Source organism: Thunnus thynnus, chromosome 20, assembly GCF_963924715.1.
Source record: "Thunnus thynnus chromosome 20, fThuThy2.1, whole genome shotgun sequence".
NCBI classification, from domain to species: Eukaryota; Metazoa; Chordata; class Actinopteri; order Scombriformes; family Scombridae; genus Thunnus; species Thunnus thynnus.
The window spans coordinates 21,970,901-21,994,289 of record NC_089536.1 but is presented as its reverse complement, the minus strand read 5'-3'; the positions used below and the strand labels follow the sequence as shown (position 1 = coordinate 21,994,289).

The 23,389-nt window shown below is 37.9% G+C and overlaps 1 protein-coding gene across 2 annotated transcripts in view; it reads right to left on the bottom strand.

The window, feature by feature from the left end:
- LOC137171978 (zinc transporter ZIP11-like) overlaps positions 1 to 23,389 on the bottom strand; it is a 132,950-nt gene that overhangs the window by 46,400 nt on the left and 63,161 nt on the right. Inside the window, exon 5 of one of the 2 annotated variants that reach the window (XM_067576216.1) lies at positions 10,702 to 10,843. In XM_067576216.1, the coding sequence (XP_067432317.1) occupies positions 10,702 to 10,843 (142 nt within the window). The remainder of the gene's footprint in view (positions 1 to 10,701; positions 10,844 to 23,389) is intronic. The other variant, XM_067576217.1, reaches the window with a different exon arrangement.

The window sequence follows — 23,389 nt, the reverse complement described above, 5'->3', positions numbered from 1 at the left end:
ACAGTTGGTAGCAGTAACGTGCCAAGAAATAGCAATGCACCAACAGAGGCAAGGGAGAAGACTGTGAGCAACCAAATAAGCATTTAAAGAAAGTAGGTTTCGAATCTTCCAAAAATCAGCTCTCCAAATGTTGAAGAAATGTGTTAAACACATTTATTAGACCTAAAATATACAAAGAACGCACTAAGCTGTGCCACGCTAATGTAAACATAACTTTGTTAACAAAACAAAAATCCTCTGGGTACCTTTAATCTGGATCGGTCACCTCTGGCAGATACCTGACCCACTTAAAAAGACAGTACGGGTGCATTCCTTATGATCACCAACTAAGTTTCAAAAAGCTACTTATGACATTAGTTTCAGTCAAACCTCTGACAAGCAAACACTGAACTTTGTTTAACCAACAGCTGCTGATTACAGCTGCTATAATCAGTGTGTACAAGAAAATAATCTCCTTAAGGGAACTTGCTCAGCCTCAATACAACACTGTTCACTGGACTGTGTCAGCATTACAATATGTATTGCAAGCACCCCACATTTCCATACAACACCCCTCATTAAAGGATTTGTTGAGCCCAAAATGAAATTTCTCATTATTTACACTCCCTCAGGTCAGTCAAAACAATACCAAGCAGGTTGGTGAGTGCAATTATTTGGCTCCAAAACACTTGTATTCTGCTGCATGAGCTGTTTAGACTAACTTTATGATCATTTTTTTGTCCTTTTCAGAACTCAAAAGAACAAACACCTTTGTATTTCTGATTTTCTGATGAAGACTAACATTGAGCTGCACCTGTTAAATCTTTGTGTATTACTGTAAATTGATGTACAAATTGGGCAGGAAACCATTCCTTTAAGTCCTTTCAGGGATCTTGCAAGGTCCTCTGCAAGGTTTTTCACTTCATCATGTCAGGATATTCCCAGAAAATCTAACACACAGATGTATGATGTGGTTTGCAAAATGCATTAAGTCTTCACTCTGATCAAAACTATGGTATCATCTCCTCCTCATTATAAAAGATAGGTCATGTAGTTGGCTGCAGCTTTTGCCCTAAGGCCTGTAAAAAAATTATGATTCAAAAAAAGATAAATTAATGCAAGTTAGGTGGCCCACTGAGAAATAAAAGTATGAAGGTTTGTTTTTGGCAGGGAATTCTCTCCTTCGTTTGGACTCAGAAATGCAGATCTAATCCCAATTGTCATTTTATAGTACATTATAAAATTCAGTCTGAGGACCTAAACAAACAGAGAGCCATAAGGCACACTTTGATTCCTCCTAATGCTGGCTGAATTATTTAGGACACCATGCATTAGTTATGAATAGGAACTGGAATAGTTTTGTGCGTGCATGTGTGTATCTGTGAATACATGCATCTTTGAGTGGGTACATGCTTACAAGGGGCTTCTTGCCACTTCAAATACCTGAATAACAGCAGGAGGCAAAGCACTGATCTATTAAACATGCTCTGACTTGTAGAGTCAGAGAAAATAAGAATAGCCCGCATCTATTAAAATTGGGCTGGCAGGTAATTTGGCCCGCTTTTGCTTTTGCTACCCCCTGTGACGATGGGGGTTTGTCAATTTGTTTGTAGGCATTTGGATTTTGGAAAGTCTGAAATTAAAACTTTGCCTACATGGTTATCAATTTGGGGAGTATCATACATGAGCTTTGTTTTCTTTTGGGGGAGAGCAAATTTCTTGTCCTTTGTCCCTTTTTTGTTATGTTTGTTTGTTTATGGTGTCTGTTATGTTACTGGAGTTTTTCACACTAGGTTTTGGTAACAAGCTCTAGCAGTGAGCTTGTTTCAGCTTGACCTCTTAAAGTGGCAGTGAAAGTGGGTAGAAGTTGATGCTCGGGATCATGTCCGTGGCTTTCAGGGGGTAACTGCATAGCAGGGGCTTACTGGACCTTCTGGTTTACAGTGAATAAACAATAATAAATAATAGGGTTGAGCTTATGTAGTTACTTGTATTTGTGAGCCTACAGCGGGGAAGCTCCAGTTTGTTTGTGTGGACTACCTTTTGCTTTGATGCACAATGGGATTCAGCACTTAAGTTTGTGTTAGTGTCATGTAGTCAGGGATAGGGCCTTGATGCTGACACTCACTTGATGCATTGTCTTAAGTGTTGTGGAGTCAGGGAGTTGGCCTTGACACACACACACACACACATTTGTCATATGTACAAATGATATTAACTTTATCATAATCAAATTTCTTACAGCAAATGCTGTAGAGGATAGCAAGTTATCTTAGAATATTGAAAGTAAACCCTGGGAACGTGTTTCATTTTTTTTTCTTTTTTTCAAATACATCAGCCCAAAATCTCTTAACCACAACAGCTCACAACCATGTCAGCATAAGTTTTATAAAGCAACTCTATTCAATATACATGGTGTAAACTGGGAACTGTGTATTATTTTAATTTGCAGAACTTTATATCTGACACTATTTGACAGTTTTGTATTTTTATTTTAGATTTGCAGTAAGCTGAGGCAAGGCACAGCAGCCTGTACACTGCTGAAACTGTACCTCTGCTGACAGCTGCTTGCCTCAGCTTTTCTTCAAGCTCTTTCTTACTTCCTATATCTAGGCACTAAATAATAAAGATTTCATGATTGGTTGTAATTGTAAATATAAGAATTCTAAGATGTCTTTGAAACTATACTGTACCTTTCACTCATGAAAGGGGACCATACTCCAATTTTTGACCACCTGCCCCACCTGTTCTATACCGTCATGCTTCCCATTTACCATTCCTAGGTTTCTTTCCCTATGCAGTAAAGAAAACGTTGCCCCATAATGGGCATGATGGTGAGGTCACTTTTACTTAAAGGGGACATATGATGATATGATTTGTGATTTTCTGTCATTTATATACGTTATGAAGTCTGATGTCCATGTTAGTTCCAAAACGCGAAGTGAACATACAAAAACTGCTGCCTGTAAGACAAAAGCCTAAGTTTTAGCCTGCTCTGAATGCTTGGTTTGCAATTTTTTTTTTTACTTTCCCAATGAGATGATGTCAGCTTGTTGTGCATGTCCATAAATGGCCATCCATTCCATTATCTTTGAGGTTGTCAGCATTGTCCACTTGCATATTCTGTATCTGATTCAGGCTTGAACGTGTACACACCTTCCCATCCCCTTAAATGAGAATGCGTGTCCAAACTTTTGACTGGTACTGTATATCTGAGAGGTTGACATTATGAACAGTGGATTCCCACTACTTCTGTTTGTTTTTACATTGTCAATGAAGCTGGTAGCTGGCCAATCAGAACAGAGTGGGTTCATCAGAGAGGGAGACCTAAAGAGACAGGAACTAAAATGGCCTTTTTTTTTAGACAGAAGCTGAACTGAGGGGCTGCATAGAGCCAGTATGAATTAAATTTTTTGTAAATCATGTTAAGATATTCCAATAGAGCCCAAGAATAAAAATATGGACATGGAAATGTGCATAATATGTTGCCTTTAAATAAATGTTATGAATAATTGTTCATCCTGTGTGTTCTTAGGTGAGACTGAGAGGATAATATGTGATGTAATGTTACCCTTTTCACACTAGCTGCTTGTGAACTGGTGGGGCATCTTGGCTGTTAGTGTCTGTTCTATTTGGCCTGTTCGAGTCAAACCATATATAGGATATCTTGTTTTTGAAAATTAATTTATGCACATTGGATTTGGCTAGGTTTTCGAAAAGCCTGTTTTGGATTGATTCCACAATTTTTGGAAAATTTTGAAGACCTCTATAGAAGTAACCTTTACTCACAAAGCACAACAAATGTAATGTTCCACTTCAGGTGTAATGGTCCAGTACAGTGCTTTAACTGCACTTAGTGTTTGTGGGTTTTTTCCTCTATCAGTTTATTCATTTACTGACAATTTGAGGATTTGCAAATCAAGATCTTCATCCATAATTTGTGGATGAACATTTTAAATGATCTTGAATAAACACGTGATCCCTTTGAAGCTGTTGAGCATTAAACATGTAATCATCAAACAACTCAAATCAAATGGGAATTTTTGGAGGGGCATTCTGCTGTGCTTCATGAATGAACAACACATTTGTTTTTTAAATGGAAATTCAAATTGCGTTTTCTAATCTCAAGGTTTCATCGATTATGCTGAGCCAGTCTGGAGCTTTGGAAGAAAAAGGCTTCTGAGAGCTTTTTTCTAAGAACAGAAAATCAATTAATACTTTTGAACAAATGTCTGTATAGTAGATCATAATAAGATTTAAAAATGGCAATACATACCAACCACATTCATATACCACACATCTAAGGTACCAGATGGGATTTTTGTTTTTTTTAATCTTCTGTGATGGCTGAAAAAGCAGTAACCGCTGGTTCACAGAGAGGCCTTTTAATCAAGAGGGCACTTGAAAAAAGTGTTCTATTGAAATGAAGCTGAAAACAAGAGAAAATAGGCCTAAAATGAATCAAGTATCTTTAGATTGAAAAGAGAGACCAACCACCAAATCATCTTGAATAATTTAAAAGGCAGAGACATCCTCCAAATATATTAAAGATGGGCACTGAAGGGCATTGAAAGATAGAGCGAGCAAAGTGTGTTTGAGTTACCGTATGTGTGTAATATTAAAGGGCGGAGCTTATTCCCTCCACACACACACACACACACAGCAGAGCAGAGCAGAGGAGAGACAGTCACAGAGGAAACACTGCGCAGTTGTTGGATGTCAGGTAGCAAATTTGTCTTTGCACAGCCTTCCAAAGGTTGGATAATATTATCCTCAGCGGTGGCCAATGCATTTTACCTCTGAGTTTTACCCTGAGTCTTGGTTTTTCCTAGCTACAGTAGGCTACCTGTGGTTGTCGATGCTTCACTCAGAGAACAGTCAGCCAATCAGAAGAGAGGGATGTAATGAGTCACAAAACATCCTGTTCTTACTAGAGCTCCAGAGAGAAGCTTAAGAGAGGAGATGAACTATAAAACTATATTGAGGTAGTTTTTGGTACTTAAAACCATAAAAATATATTCTTATGGATACCAAAACTTCAAATAAAACACTGGAAAAGTGTAAAATATGGGACCTATGTCATTGGCTTTGACTGCAGATTCTAATGTGTGTCTATACATGATGCAAAAGAGGTGTTTAATGGCATGGTTATTGTGAGTGACAGCCTCACAGAGATGGACAACATCTAACTAAGGTCAGTCTGAGTTACCTTGATAATATCCACTGAGCATTGACTGAAACTGATATACTGTAATGGCTGACATAGTGAAGGACAGAACTGTCAATCATGTACTTCGCAGCCTAATTGAAATGACATCTATCTCAAGATACAGTCTGTTGAGCCAAGACAAAAATGAGGGACATAAAAGTGTGTGTTGACCTTAACAGGCTGTGTGTATGAGTATGTGAATACTGAATACCTTCTTCTCCTCCTCATCCTGCCTCCTAACCTTTCTCTAATACAACCATAGATTAAGGTTAACACCACTGACACTATAAAACACACTCATCATCCCACCTTGAACCTCTGCACCAAGCCTCATACATACCGTAACCCTCATTCAGGACAATTACAGCTCTCTGCAGAAAGCAGAGCTCAACATGATAAAATTTTATCTTTTCACATTTATTTCTCTTCCCACAGGGTGAAGTAGTGAGAATTCAGCCTTCGGGTTGAAACCAACAATGACAGCATGAGCCCTGAAGCTATAATCAGCTTCTCCTCTGTGGTCATTGTTGTACTATGTGGGAAGACAGAGACTGTTTTTGATCTGCTTTTTGTTTTCTGGGAAACATGAATCAGCATTTGTTGCATGAGCGTATGTCAGGATGGCATATGCTGTAGCTGAGTTGTTGAGTTGTCTAGTTGAGTAGGCACCTCTCATTGAGATGCTCTTGAGCAAAGCAACTGAGAGTTTCCTAAACCTCTCTCTGGGCAGGGTTCATCCAATCATAACTTAGCAACCATAACTGGTATAACTGGCCATAACGGCAGACCTGTCACGCTTTGGATTTCTCCACCAGTTGAAGCAGTGTCATGGGGTTATAAAGAGATACTCTGTATATAAAGGGATGGTAGTTCCTTTTTCCCTCTACAAAACCAAAAAACATTTAAGAAACAAAGGTGTGAGAAATGGATTCAACTGTGGGTCTGCTCTAACATAAGCTGCAAATAGTAGCATGCCCAGCTAATTAGCTTATAACATAACCCAGCCTTTCTTCTACAGCCAGCAGAATTTCATACTACAGTATTTTTTGGGAGTTATAGGCACATTTAGAAAAGCTCTGTTCATGATTGACATATCCAGTGTGTAATATTTCACCACTGTGTGTAAGTCGGTCCTGGATGCTACCATGTCAAAGTGGTTGTCTTGCTCTTTATTGCATTTGGAGAAGCTAACACTCCAGCAACCTAAAATAAACCCAGGAGATAGTATGCTAAAAGCCTTTTCTCTTTTAACATTAAAAGTGAAATGTACCATTTGAAAATATGAACAAAAAAGCATATAAGCTTAGCAACTAAACAGGTCAAGTGCATACTGAAGAACCCTTTACAGAGTTCTCATTTTAAAACAAGTCAACTTAAAACATTAAAAAAAAGCCAGCTGGAGACAGTGTTTTCAACCAACTCATGAAGTTAATGTTAGCTTGATTAACTAGCTAGCTACAGCTGACGCAATCTGCTAACGACAGATGTCATATCAGCTGACAAAATCAAAAATGAAAAGGCAACTTTGTCTACAGTCAGGGCACTAAAATATAATCTGTTTCCCGTTTTTGGTTTCTTTGTCACTTTAGTACCCTGACTGTCTACCACTTAACGAATGAATGGTTATGAAAATGACTGAGAATTGTGAGTGGTAAATCTGCCATGTTATTGTAAACTTAATATGTGGCATGTAAACTTCATGAGGCGTGCAAGAATTGACAGATTGATAGGTGTGGCAACAGTAACTGACTGGGCAGGTCTTAGCGAACAACCAATACTGCAAACCCACAGTTGTTCTATTGGAGCCATTTGGTTGTGCACAAGGCAGCAGTATGGCAGTTCAGCCTTCTTACAGTAGATAAATTATTCACTCTTTTTGATGTATAAAACAGCATAATAGACCGAGCTACACAGGCACTAGGAAACACGACAAATTTCTCTATGTACAGCAGATTGGATATGCTGCTCTCTGAATAGCACACTTACACATGCAGTAACTTACCACCCAATGTGATCCCTAAGGGGGCCATGGGAATCAGACTGAACTTATCTATAAATATACTTCTATGATCTCCGTGTACTGTGTTGGCTGACTCACTACAGATGCCCTCAGGCAAGCCACAGGGATGCAATCAATTTGTAACTGATCTTTAGATGTCTGCCTGAAATATACATTCAATCTGTGGACTTCAGAACTGCAGGAAATGTACCACCATGGTAAACAATGAGTGAAGCCAGGATTCCTGGCTATGTTTGACAATACTGAAATGACAGCATTGTCAAAATGTAAATGATTTCAGGGCTTAGGTATATTAGTTGAGCTGTAGTGTAGCTTATCAGAGCAATGTCGTTGTCTGCTCAGAATTATGCATATTCATTTTTTTGTCTGAGTTCAGACTTCATGTTCTTCAAATGTTAACAAGTTAACAAGGGTTTTTTTTCCAGCAAACTGTGATATGTCCCTGAAAATAACATCAAGGCAATTCAAGACTTGTTACAGTACTTTCTTCGGATCTAACATTCAGCAGCTCTACTTGACAACCATTCCTTCTATCAGTGATCATGTGCCAAGGCCCGGTGTATGCTGGCTCATTGACATGACATCCTGGAAACCTGATTGGAACAGATCCATCATTATCCTCATAGACAGTGTTCCTACATTCAACGCTGTGTCCTGATTTGAATACATGACTGTCAAAAACAAGGCCAAACTCTCCAGAACAGTCAAACTTGGCAGTGCAATATCAGGCTGGAAGCAACACCTGTTAGCTTATCACTATGATAAAGCAGCTGAATGAATGATAGACAAAATCCTGGAGAATTCATGCCATCCCCTGAATCATCACTTTCAGTTCTTGCCTTCAGGGAGACAGTTACCCCTTACAAAAACATATTTTAAATTATTTCTAGCAATTTATTTCTTTCCTTTTTTTTTTTTTTTTTACAAAATTGTATCTAACATAGTAGAAAATGATTTTTACTTACTGTTTTTGTAACGTATGATGTGATTGTCATGCAAGCTGAAGATGAACTTCTACTTTTGTGCAACAAAGGTGGACTATAAAGTTTTTTCATTTGATTTTGATTAGTGGTATTAGTTGCACCTGTGCTTTTCCTGCCGTGACAAGTCATAATATCTGCTGTGAAAACGCTTTACGAGACTATGACAAACAATGTTGAGGACGGATATTTATAGATTAATGCCTCTACATTATTTCCATCCATGTTGTCCATATAAAAATAACTTTCTCAAAATAAGAAATACTTGAATTTTCTAATTAAAGTACAATGGAATGTGACCTAAAAATGAATACCTGGTGTCATTTGATTTTTTTTAGCTAACACTACAAGAGCTTGTGTTAAAATAGCTTATAGTTTTTAGATTTCAATGTAAGCAGGAATAGAGTGCAGTGTCAGAGCTGACATCACCATTTGAGGGATCTGACTGTCAGTTAGTCACTAATGAGACACACCAACTGACAGAGCTCATGAATGTTGCTGGCATACAAGTCAAATGACGTGTTAAGTTTGCGTTGCACTGAGAAGGAGGGTCAATTGTTTTGTTCTTTGTTTTGGACTTTTTGACAATATGGAACTTGATTCAGCTTATTAAAAGTGACATGTAACATTTTTTGTGCCAAATTGAAATATAAAGACAATATCCAACCAGCGTGTTGGGTTTTTGAACGCTCCATTATAGAGTTGTGAAGTAGGAGGAGCTATTTCAGGCAGGCACTAGTTCTGGAAGTACAAGTCCCATTTATTTTCTCCATACATAAAATGAGGTGACGGACAGGTGGAGCACTTTGGATCAGATGGACATGAAAGTCTCTTGGGTGAGTCAATGCAAAAGATTATCAGTTGCATTTGAAAATACTTGGTTCTTCTTGTACCTGAAGGTGCAAGCCTGTGTAAATAAAAAAAGGTGAAAATACTCAAAGTGCATTTTGACAAAATGCTGGGGGCACCAGCTACAGTTTACGCTTTTGAGAAAAGTGATGATATAAATTTGCAGCTGAGTGTATTTTCTGATCTGGGTCAAGTTTGGATTAATTCATAAACTGTGGTGCTGTGTTCTGTCCACACTGCAATGAAGAAGTGTTTTGAATTTACTACTGCTCTGATTCATGCCTCTGACCGACTTTTACTCCATAGCAATGGTGGAATGGTCGAGACTCATGGGTTTTATAGTTTAGACGTGTTCGCCATGCCAAACTGACAGACAGAACAGAATTTCTCAAAAGTGAAGTTGAAATAATTAATAATTAAAATTGGTCATATCATAAACCTGTGGGATTGTTACATTATTCAAGTCCCATGTAACATTGAAGATATTCAAAGAAAAATATAAAAATGGGATTACTAAATGGGGAAAACACTTCCAGAATCAGTGACCTCACCAGCATAGCCCTGCACCTTAACAGGATGACATACTGCAGAATGGGTGAGCTGACCTCCTCCACACGGATAGTTAAATTAAGCCCTACAGCTATCAGTGAGTCAGACCTGTTTCCCCCCCGGGAAGCAAAATTCACTCTCACATAGCTCACCCACCTCTGGGCTTTATGTTTAGCTGATAACAGTAAACATTTTGTTGTTCTCGCTTGCTTTTTCCTTCTATTGTTTCACCCTTTTTTCAGTTAAAAAATACTCTAAAATGATATATGTTTTTGAACTTTTCTGTTTAGTATTTTGTCTCAAGGAAAAAAAAAACATCCTCACATTAAATCTGAAACACACAGGGCCAGGCTTCCAGGATGGGTGCATGCTCTAATCCTAACACTCTCTATCAGGCTTTTTTCAAGTTTATTTTTCTGTTTACTTTGATTTGTTTTTCTGCATTTATTTGTTCTAATATGCTCTATCATCCTGTACCCTGTTGTCACATAGATAGTTACGCACTTAGCGTGGAATTGATTCCTCACGATACTGTATAATCTTCCTTTCATTTGTTGGGAGATGAGATGTGTTTATCAGCTCCTCATCTTTACTGTGTCATCTGCGCAAATTTAGTCTTGCATCTTATCTTTCATTTCATAAAATAAACAAGAGAGAAAATATAATTTCAAATAAGAAATGCAGTGTAGACGAGCGTGACAACATTAACGTGTATTGTTTACGTGACTTAACATGTGTACTGCGTGTGATGACTGCATGAAGAAAGGTTAGTGTCCACTGCTGAAGTTGATTTCAAAGTTAGAAGAGCACCTAAGAAGCATTACACAGGGACAGATGAAGCAGATAGGGAAAAATCAGGACAGTTAGAAAGCCGATGAAAAGAAGCCATCAGAGAAGTTCCAGGTGAGATTTTACAGTAGTAGCCATTGTAGTCCCTCTTCTGATGGCTGAAACCTCATTTTCTCATTGGAGCAAAAGTGATGCCATTTCAGTAAAAGTGGGACTACAGTGGCTACAGTTGTAGATGGTTTTGTGATGACATGTAATGATACTTTTTTATTTTCAATCCAGCATATGTTGTAGCAGTTGATGTGGGTATATGAAGGGAGGCTTGCCTGAGTGAGGTCCAGTTCTACCTATCCTGATGGTCATCTCATCAGTGTCTAGCAGTGGGAATGAGGGCTCCTCTGCTTTCTCTTTGAGCACCTTGGATTCAGGGGGCAGGGCCAAGGCAATGTGGGGGTCAGCACCTACACCCTGTGGGTAACAGAAAGAAACAGAGACATAGAGGTGGAGGATGTAAAAGTCTGTTTAATGTACAGCAGATTGACACTGACTACTGACAGTACTCAGTTTTCAGGTCAGTTTACAATGTGATCTGATTGTTGTGCACCATATGGTGTTGTATTATTCAATCAACATGGTTTAATACTGAAAAAGTTTGCAGTGACTTGAATGATGTTGAATGAATGATGGGTTTATTCTATTAACATTTTACCAAAACCACCATCTTTCCCTAACCTTAAAGATCCCCACAGACATGTTTTATTACATATAAAAATACTCTGTTTTGAATAATACTTTGTGTCTGATGTGGTTTGTCCACCAAAAAAGTTCAATTAACAGGTTAAAAATTCTTAAAATTACATTTTTATGCTTGTCCTTCATTGAAAAATCCAGAATCTATCAATATATAAACATTTTTCACATTTCCACATCACACTTACTGGACCATGATTGGCTGATGTCACAAAATCATGCTTGTAGGTACATGCCTCAAACTCAAATTGAGCCTCTTCTCTCAAGGTAAGATGACTTGAGACACACTTGTCTCAAATTCCTCGAGGAAATTTAAATCAACATAAGAAACTGCAAATAACTTACTGTCAATACCTGTTTTACCTATTGCCCTGTGCTGATTACTCCAGGGACAGGTTGCATGGACAGAAAACACAGTCACATGGCAGTAATCAGTCACCTTAATCAGGTACTTCATTACTTAGGTTATTGTGACCAAGTCGGGATGTAAGATGTATTGCAAAATGCAAAACCAGGCGACTGCAGTAACTTGGTGCAAAGTAAATCATCAGTGTCTGTTAACACAGCCAATGATTGAGCATTTTAATTACTCTGAACATGGAGGACTAATTAAGGACAATGATTTCTGAGAAGTAAACTCTGAAAAGAACAAAATCTGGAGGAGGCAGTCCAATAGCTCAATGAGATTACTGCACATAAATTGGGTTAGTACTCTAATTTATTCACTTTGCTTGCAATATCTAGACAGCGTGCTGTTAAGTTTCTGGTTGATGATCAGTTACACTATACTACATAAAATTAAATTAAATTAAATCCCACTTAATTCAGAACAAAGATCAAACTTTAACAGAAAACCCATTTAAAAAACAAACAAACAAAAAAAAGAAATATGTCAGACACTATCTGTGGCCAACCAATACACACTAGACCGAACCATGAAGCAGCACCACAAACAGATGTGGGCCTAATTGAGTGGTTTTTAAAAAATGGCCAATTTGATGAAAACAGAGAGCCCACATATTCATTAGCAAACCATTAGATGAGTAATCTCTAGAAGTGAGGGCTAAAAAAAAAAAACTAAAAACTAAACTAAAAAATTTTTGCATCCATATTTCATCCTCTCTATTGTTACAGGCTTTCCAGTCCTCCTCCCTACTTCATCCTCCAGTGTGTCACAGCTGGCTTAAAAGCAGGTAGACTGGAAGAGCTTTTTTTTTTTTTGTTCATCAGAGTTCACAAAGTGTACTGGCATGTTTTCTTGAAATCATGATAGATGCATACAGTATGTGGACAAACACAAACAAGTACTTAAATGGAAACCAATTAACCAACAGGTCCTCCAGGTTATATGAGAAAATATGTAATTGGTCCATGCTCTCCAGGGCAACATATATAAGTGTTTCCTGATTGCACAACATCAACAGGACAGGATTGTGGTTTCAAAAAAAAAACATTTTGTGGTCTTACAATGCTATTGTTAAGATTTGGTTAGGTTTAGGCACAAAAATAACTTTGTTAAGGCTAGGGAAACATCATGGTTTGGGTTAAAATGGTTACTTTAAGGTTAGGTGACCTTCGTCGTCATGGTTGCAATAATAACAACGATTAACCCTCCTCTCTCCCAGAAAAACAATACAACATATTTGTTTACTGGCTATGAAATATTGAACTGTGTACAAGAAAAATTAATATGGATTGCTGTTAAAAGAGTGTACGGACAAACAAAAAGAAAATATTGAAGTGGAAAAATTTCCTTTGAGCCATGAATTCATTCCAATCTGTATCTGCCATAGCTGCTCTTTGGTTATTACTTACGCCAGTGGCAATGAGGCGTATGAGAAGGATGCAGCCCTGAACGCCACACAGGGGGACAAAAAAAAAAAAGAGGAGGAAGTTTGCTCAGGCATAAATGAATGAGTGAGGTGATGCGTGACATTTGGGGACGTTGCAGTGTCATCGTTAGGCTGGAAAACACCAGACACAAATAACTGCTGCAAGTTTGTATCTATCATTTCATCCATGTAAATGCAGAGATTTTCACCATTGAGTCTCATGAATTCATTTGCAGGCAGTTTGCATTGTTTTAAATAATACATGGATTTTACAGGCTGTTGCTAGAACAAAAGAAATCTTTTAAATATTACATAACTCATTATTTTCTATCTTTGCTGTTTTAATGCCCATTTATGTATGCATCTGAGCCAAGCATACTGTACAATTTTGAGCATTTTTTATTGATGTGGTAATCGTCAGCATGTATTGTGTGTGTGTGTGTGTGTGTGTGTGTGTGTGTGTCTGATGGAAAGGGACAGTTCATGCACTTGAGAGGACATTATTAACTCATGGTGGCCTTTGGTGACGACCCATGATACAGTCTCATCAGCAGGTCTGGGCTCACCATTAAAACAATTCCAGCAGCAGTCTGGCTCTGATGATCAATGAAAGTCACCTCTCTGGCTCTCTCTCTCTCCTCTGTACCTGCACCTTCAGATGGTGACCGTTTTATCACCTTATTTCAAAAACCTGCAGGTGCGATAGGCAGGCTGCCACGGGAATGTGTCTGATGATACTATTTTTTACATGACAGAGAGAAATGCGGCTATTTATGATTGCTTCCCAGTGAAGAAAAAGAAAAAAAAATAGGGAATCAGTAGCAATACAATTAGGCTACATGGTTAAAACTTCAGTAAGTCTACCCTTAAAGGACCATGCAAGTTGTTAAGCATTGCTAGCGAATTCTCTTCAAATCACCCACTTTTTATATCACCGCTGACTCATGTGCTATTATAGTAGATTGTTTTTCCAATTTCCAGGCAACAATTTCTTCCCACTGACTTCAGTTTCCAATTTAACACTTGAGACAATTTGTGATCCATCAGTGACCAATTTGCCAAAACATTATATTATTGTCAGTTACTTTATTGCCACATGGTAATATAATAGTGTAATGTAGGAACTGTTTGACAAACCTCTCATATTTTCTGACATGCTGAGGATTTTGCCTTCCTTACACAGCAACATTTTCAAAGCCACAAACATTACCACTCAATAATAACGTAGCTTTGACCAAATAAATGCAATAAAACGTTCAGTGTGATGGATCACCTATCTCTGCAACCTGATTTGAACACTGAAATAAAAGTAAATGGAGGATCGATCTCTTCCCTCTTTTTTTTTTTTTTTTTTTGGCATGACAACTTTTACAATTTAGTAGTTGCTAGGAAAATTCTCCTCTACTACAGCTGCCAAAGGCTCTTTAAGCTGTTCACTGTCTGACAGTGTGACTTCAAATATATTACAGTGCATTCTCTCATCTTTCTCTTAGCAACTCCCATCTAGGTTATGGACTTCTCTCTATTAGTAAGATGATTTTTAGCATTTAACTTCATATGAGACCATCCCTTCTTCATTTCCTTCACAGTATGGCACTATTGTTGATGACACTAATACCACACTGATAAACTTGTTATGTTTTTCTCTGCTGATTTCTGACAGCAGGACTTGAAGCTCTACAGTATAAAGTTCTTTTTACTCTTGGGTCACATTATTGTGAATGAAACTTGTCCTCAAGTAGAGCGAAACAGTTGGTCGTTTAGCGGTTCGGGGGCGTCCATTACGCTAATGATCAAATCACTTGGACGTGCACCTACTCATAAACAGGTAGCATTATTATTCAAGTGGAAACAAGTCATTTACGACAAAGTTTGCGCAGTTAAGAGAGTTTGTGACTTGGAAAAGAGAGGTTTAGAATAACACTTGAGGCTCCATGAGTTTACAGTATGTCTTGGGTTTGAATACGTCGAACAAAACAACAAAAACAGAAATAACATTAAACTTCCACACTGTATCCTCTAAATGCAAAATGTGACATGAAATATATACACATTTTTATTGGCTGACCATATGCAGTCATCTTAACAATAGACTTATGTGTTTTCAGCATTAATACAAATTTGACACAAGTTGGATGAACAATAAAAAACCTCGTCTATAAACGGTAGAGAAACCTTAGTTGTGACCTTTCAGCTTAGTGAAAGCAACCACAAACCAGATCACAGTGTTGGACACTGTCCCAGCTGGAGGCGGTGGTAGCGGAGGCTCACTGGCTGAAAATCAGTGCATTTTTATTGGCAGTCCTTTACCAAAAACAAAAAAGAAAGTTTATTTGCATAAACTGTGCGGATTTTATTTTGCCTCTACTTAGAAAAATTGGCATTCCTGCTGAAGATATAACGAAATATTTTACCTGACAAAAAAATGAAAATATCTTCGAGGTTAAACAGCAAAAATGGCATACAGAGAATTTGTTAAATCACACATATAACTGCACATATATAGGATTTAAGTGTGCTTTACAAGCTCACTCGCCAACTCGGCTAGATTAATCCGCCCACCCCTCCTCGAGTCGAGAAGAGTCTGTTGATGTCTAGAGTACAGATCTTCATGTGCCATAGTAGGATTCTATATGAAAGAAATCCAGCTATCTGATGTATATGTGATTCATTCTGTGTGAAAACGGCAGCAGCAGAGATGTCTCAGAGGACTTGTCACAGTTTGTTGAGGAAGGCATAAGTTGAGAAAGAGGAGAAAAAAGTCAAAGAGGCAACTCACCCCCCACCCTTCCTTAAAAACTCACACCCTACCACACATGTCAACACACTCAAGCACATGAGGAACACATCTACACGGCCACTCTCTCCATGACTTGTGAGCTCTGATATATACACTCCCGCTATCTCCACTTCATATTATTGACCAGGCTCAGTCTATTTGATCATGGAGATCAACTTCCTCAAGTAGAGAAAAACCTAACTGGTGCCCATATATCAACCAGAAGACCTTTAAAAGTCTTCAAGGAAAACTGATTATTTCCTGCCAGAGAGATTTCCTTCCACACGGATAACTGAGAGAGCTACACAGGTTTGTTGACATTTGCTGTTTGTCGATGCGGTACTTGAGTTCAAAATCAAATCTATCAGAGTACATGAACATCTCCATAAGATAAAACCTTGAAAATGCAGGTTTGCAGGCAGTTTGCTTTTGATGTCTTAATCCATACGTGAACATATTTTTCATATTTTCATGGCTGCACAATTCCTTAGAAAGGCACCAATGGATCAAGGTGATGTTGTAATTAGACACGTCTGAGAGAAAAGCACGTATTGAAAGAACTTACAGAGCTTACAGTATATTCTGTAATGCTTGAAAGATAGAGGTTTAGATAAGGTTAAACATGTTTGAGTATGTTGCACCATTATTTCAAATAGTAAAATAAAATAATAATAATAATATTTTTTATTCTATTTATACCATTATCTGCAATTTTCTGGCATGACGGACCACATTTTACAAGCTTTGGTATTGTGAGTGTGACAGATAACATGTAGAGTGGAACAACTGGACAATTCATTGATTTGTCACTTGACAGAAAATGAATCGGCAACTACTTTGATTACTTTGAAGTCATTTTTCAAGCAAAAAGTGACAAATATTCCCTTGGATTTTCTGCTATTCTTTGTCATATGTGACAGTAATTGGAATGTTAGTCGGACAAAAGAAGCAACTTGAAGATGAAGATAATTGTTAATAGCAACCTTACACATGAAGCCCTTCAGTATTAACTGATTCTCAGCTACATCTGAAGTCCAGTTTACACCAAAGATTTGTGTCGAGATGAAATCATTTTAGAGCGTTGCAGGGAAAAGTTGCAGCAGTGTAAAATGGCCCGTCTCAGCTCGACTCAAGCTGGCATCGCCTGCGAGTCAGCTTGTCAAGTCGTCAGTAGCTGGTTTTAGAATGTAAGGCACATCCCCTGTTTCAACAGCCAATCAGCTCGCAGTGAAGTCAGCTGGTCAAGTCAGTTACAATCTGTCAGCTGGTTGAAAAGGCAATTTTGGAAAAGAGAGGATCACCTCACCAATTTGTTTGAGTAACAGCCGTGTCTGAATGACACAAGCCTTAAAATTTACTGTGACGGCTCCAAATTCTCGACCCTCATGTTTTTAAAAAATATTTTTTCCATTAATGCTAGAATTGCAACTGTAGCAAGTAATTCATTATCATTATCACTACCCTCATTCATATTTTAAGAAGATACAAACTATCGAGCTACAAAAAAGCCTGAAAAGCCAGCAGTTAGAATGGAAGTGCAGAGAGTTGTTGCTATGGAAACTATACCCCATCTAATGTAAACCTGCAGGTTTCAGAACGTTGCAGACTTGCATTGCAAATAGTTGGAAGTTTCAACTCATCTAATTGTGAATCTTTGGTCTAAACTGGCCTTCAGTGTCACATTGTTGTGCCAAGAAACCATTAAGTCATTAATCATGATTTCAAGTTTCTACTCTACTCACTTTATATCAAAACTGGAGCACACGACTATCAAAGCAAATTACCTTCATGTTTGAATAATCACTCCATCTGCATTTCACCTGTATGTAGATTAGTCAGATTATTTGTTCAGACTGGCGCCATACTGGCCAAGTTTAATTTAACAACACAGAAGGAACGAAAGCCAGCAAGCTCAGCTCAGACTCATACTGTCAGTAATGACCTGTAAACAGAGCGTTCAATCCGGTGACTAAAAACGCCATGACTGGCTTCTCGCTAATGTTATTTTCAAAAAGGAACTCACAAGTAACACACACATCCATATGTTTTCATCCATCACCTGACGGCTTCCAATATAGCCGCCACAGAGTGCATTACTACATCTGTGCCCACTCACACTACCAGCTTACAAAGTTCTATAGACAATCAAATAAAAAGATGGGATTGTGAGACATTTGGGAACCTGAATGTTGCAATTTGATAAACTGTGGGTTTGACAATGCCACCTTTGAAAATTACACCTCTGGTTAGTTTTGAAATCATGTTGAAACAAGTTCTCCTTGCAGTAATTTTATTCGTTTTAACTAACAACAGCACAGCGTGTCACTGCCCTTTTCAAACCAACCCTTGTACTGAATCTGAATGATAGTGTCTAAAGCAAGCAACTCCAATCCAAATTCCCACCTTTCCAGCCGATGGAGAGGTCACCAGGACTGTTATTAGAGAAGACCTCGAAACTGTGATCACAACCGGAAGTCAACTCTTCATTCGCAGAGCTATTAAAATAAATGCTCCCCAATCACACGTGTATTAAGAGAAGAGTGCAGTAATGCATTCCCCCTCTTTCATTTGCCTTTTTAGTGGATTCATTTGCATCTAAATAAATGTTGAACCGTGCTTTGTTTCCACCAGCAAATTACCAGTCAGTCTGTCATCCTCTTCATTGATAGACATTTTAGCCAATGATGTCGGCCATAGAGACGCAACCGTTCAATGGCCTTTTCTAACCTGACTGAACATCTGACATTTAGAAATAATCAAGGGAGGGATACAATGAGACAGCAGGCCTTTTTCCATAACATCCTATTATACCTTGGGTAGCGGTTATCACATTAATATGCAAATAAATGATACTAGCAGGAGTACACATAATGCTCAGCTTTGACTGTTTCAGGAAATTGCAACAAATTCAACTCTAAAACATATCTGTTTTATTTTATTTAGCTTTGCTCCTAAAATGATCACCCCCAGCAAAAATAGTTCAAGGACAAAGCCACCTGCGTTCCTTTCTGGGTTTTTCAAATTGAAACGCCCACTCAGCTGTTAGGAAAAAGCAGCAATGTGGGTTAGAGCCAGAGCTCTGTCTGTGTGTGTCTGTTGGCACGTTTAGTAAAGCAGCAGCAACAGTGAGTGCTCAGTCCGTATCTGTGACTACTGGCTAGGCCGGCTAGGAGGTTTTATATCGGTTTATATGCGGGAACGTCATCATGCAGAAACCTATGTCATGTGGGAAAAAGTTTTTAGAGGGGCTTGGGAAAATAGCATTTTGATGCTAAAACAAACGTCCTTCGACCAAAATTTGAATTTTCAGATTTGAATACATATGGAAAACTAATGTGAAGCTACGGAATGATATAAAAACCTTAAAAACTCAAAAAATAATTGACTTGTTCTTTCAGTGAAGCTTAAAATTGAGAAGTGCTTTTAAGGCTGCTTCAACTATCATTTATCATTAAGACAAAGACAGAGCAGTTAGCGGCCAGGCAAGGAGGATAAATGACTCTTTCCTGCAGCTAAATGCTTGAGTGCCTCAGTGTGACTCTCTTGATAAATCAGAAGAATGCTGAGAAAGTGGCCAGATCACAAAACACCAAGTCAGATCTTCTGCTGAACAGCATCGTTTTGCATCCATTTATGCAGGTACATCAGTGGTGTTCATGCCCAAATGCATTTAGTCTTCCCAGGTTCTAACTCGCTGCAGTTTACATGGTTCAAAAAGCATCAGTCACTTATCATAAAAGGCATCACAAATGTTCAGCTGGTATCAACACTAAACCTGTTGGAAAAGTGAAAATTGCCATTGCATGTCCTAAATTTAAATAGCTTTGGTATCAAAACAACTCAAGGGAGACTGAAGAATTTAGAAAAAAAGTCAAATAGCTACACATGCTGCCCTACAAAGCCAAAACAATAGAATTATATGTATATTTGGTTAAAAGTGAGTTAAGACCAGAAGCTGACTTCTCAGTATTTTATGTTAGAAATTACTATGTAATACAATACTACAAAACTGACCTAAAAACCAAACCATAACACAATAACTGCACAATATCAGCTAACTTTAGCCAAACCTAAATTTACTAGCCTTTTATCTTCGCTGTTATCTGAAATTGAAAAAATTACAAATTTTCATGAACCAACAAAATTGGTATTTTACTAAGACATCCAAGTTAGGCAGTAGCTAAATGCGGGAAAAATAAATAGCTAAACCTGTAGTGCTAAAAGGTAACTAGCCTAGCTTAGTGAGGTAGCAGTTAAGGCCAACAATTTGTTATGGTTAAGCTTCCTTGAAATCACATATTTAAATGTATTTAAGAGATTAATGTATTTTATCAGTGTCAATAGAAATATTAATAGCAGATGGATAGACATATCAAAATAGAGATACATCACATTTAATCATGAGCTATGAAACTCCACAGGCTACCTTCACCGCTTAAAACAATCACAATAATGTATTTTCTTGAAGAATAGTTTGGCATTTGGGAAATATGCTTAATTGTTTTCTTGCTGAGAGCAGGAAGGAGGAGTCTCCACTAGTTGCCGAGCAACTGCTTGCGGTCAATGTACCCCGTAAATGGCAAACTGTTGTTTTTACACTTCGGTTTTTACACCTCTTGTCATGTGGTAATGAGAGGTGTTGATAAGCAGATTTTGTTACCTTTAGACAGAGCCAGGCTAGCAGTTTCCCTTTATTTTCAAAGTTTTTGCTGAGCTAAGTTAGCAAGACAGTGTAAATAAGTATTCCTTTAAACAAACTAGCTCAAAATGATGAGAAAGATTACAGAACAGTTTGTCTTTGTCAATACTCCCTTGAATAACCTGAACATTGTCTAAAGGCAGAGTGCAGTATCTGCATTTTAAGTGTGTGGACTAGGCCAGTGACTTTTGAGGTATATAATAACCTGAAAAATGCATAAAATTAAAGCATTACAAGCTTTCTTTTTGTTACATGGTTTGCTGGATCAGCCCAAAACCGTTAAATGCTGTTTTTCTCAACTTCACTCTCTTAAATATGTTCTTTGTGTTAATGTTTGCCTGCACTTTGCAAATTTGTAAGAGGGCAACTGGTGGCTAAAACATGCAATGGAAAGAAAAGATTATCCCAATGGTAAGAGTTAATGTACTTGTTAATGTACTTGTCAGTGTGCTAGCATCAAACTGTATCACTGTGTCACAGACGGCACAAATCAAAAAGTGAAAGGTTGTTTATACGCACCAAGGCACCTGATTAAATATTTAACAAGATCAGGAGTCTCTTTCCTACTGGTGTGGAAAAGTCTTAAAGATTTTCAATGGTGACATGTTGTCGCTGAGAAATCATATTACTGGTGACTACTGAATGTTAAAGTGAAATAAATCCTTTTGGATGTAGATGCCTTAAAAGGCACAGCCTGTTTTCATGCATATAACTTTAAAACTTTGCTTTAAATTTACTGATTTAGAATGATGGTATATTACTGACTTTTTAATGTAAACCTACTGGTATACCAATATAAAAACAATAAAATACATTGTTTTCCAAGGTGTATGCACAATGGGAGTTTAACATGAGAGCATACACACATTTTCCTCTTTGTTTCTTTCCTTTATGAAAACAGAAAAGATCAGCTAGGGATCCTCAAAATGGGTGTGTAATGTTTGGGAATTAATCCCTGCAAACACTTTGGTTAATTAGTACAGTGTAGGGCTGTGAGTGTTAATAATGCAATAATTCCCCAGTTAAGCACTATCGAAAAGCTGATAAAAACAGATTTGTCTTCAGCATGCATTAGGTGTTATCCCCAGAGGCTATTTTGATCAGAGCAATCATCTAAACACAATCAAAGTCTCTACAGTATGTTTCTCTATTTGCAAGTAAATTACTTCATTTCTGTCGATGTACTTTTGCTCTCTGTCACCTGATAGCTGAGTATCAACAGTGCACCTTTTGTTTCACTTTCACCAAAGGGCGTTTTAAAACAGCCAATTTCACCTGAGTTGGTTTTCAGTAATTTTACTTCTACTCAATAAAAATTTCGACTACAGTAGAGCAGTACGCTGTAGTTGTATTTCCACCCACGGCCTATTGATAGATCATCCTCTAAATGCATCTCTGTGTTGTTTGTGCATATTTATTATGCATTACTCAAAAAGAATGAGACGATACAATGATAAATCTGCATTCATTAACCACATGATTAATTACTGTCACATGAAAGCTTAATCAACATACAGTAGTACACACACACACACACCAACACACAGAAACCTCAATCTTGTTGCCTCTCTGTTGATAGGCACATGGATTTACAGCACACATGCAGACTGTCCACTTCTTTATCTTTCTGTTTCTACAGTTTTTGTGACCTTTAAAGGATCACACATACAGACACACGCAAACATACTAAAGCAACTTTTCAGAAGAGGTAGACATGTCATTATCAGCATGAAACTGTGTGTGTGTGTGTGTGTGTGTGTGTGTGTGTGTGTGTATGTGTGATAGAGAGAGAGGGCATGCATGGGGGCTGACATCCTGCCAGATAAAATGATGTGTCCTGGTCTGGCACACAGCTCTTAATTAATGAGCTGTTAGACTGGTGGAGACTAAAGTCTCATTTTGAGAGGACTGACATTTACACATAACACACAAAGGCTTTCACACACACACACACACACATTGGCATGTGTAATAAGGTGTGGATCCTGTTGACATCTGAGAGGGGATGGTGATAATGATGATGATGATGTAAAAGTGACATCCTGTAAAGCGACTTGAGACTTGGAGACATAATGAAAGACACACATTTCACAGGATTAAAGGAACACAATGTCACTGCTGTGAATCCAAGCTAACTGAAGCAAAAAAAGCAAGTCATTTAAGAGTCATTTTTCAAGCCTACAGGCAGTGTGTGTATCATACTCAAATAACAGACTTTTGTTGAAAAATCAGCCAATCATTTCTATTGTATTTTATTTCCTTTGGACAGAGCCAGACTGTTTCCCCCTGTTCCCAGTCTTTGTGCTAAGCTACTGTGAGGTAACTAGCTTCTGGCAGTAGCTTCGTATTTACCGTACAGACATGGGAGTGGCATCAATCTCCTAAGATAACTCTTGGCTAGAAAACAAATAAGCTAATTTCCCAAAATGTAAATCTGTTCCTTTAAAGATACTTGACAGCATCATCATTGCTCATCTCTCTTCTTTCTGAGTCTCCAATGAGGTCCATCCAAACTCAACTCACTCAAACATTTGGATTCTTTAAAAGAGCAACTAGTAATCTCAATTGCATTTTGTTTTATACAGTATTTTAGGAAATGTATTAACATTTTCTGTCATTTTAAGTTATGTGAAGAAAAAGGGCAACGAGGTAATGTGAAGTCAAGATACACCATCTCCAGCAGCTGTAGTACAATACATTCTGGTACCTGAAAGTGTGTCAGTGATATATAATCCCAACAGTAAAAGTTTTACAGTAAATGTTATTCTGTGGACCCCTACTGTTTACATTTCTTTTCAAGACCATTGGGAGTCTGTACATTGGCAATCATGCTTTTGTGTGCGTGGGGGCATCCCTACTTACAGTAGGTCAGTATAGCAGCTTGTGTGTAAGTGATTGATATCCTGTGGTGAAGAAAATGGTGGCAGCAATCACAGTAGCAGCAATGTCTCTGT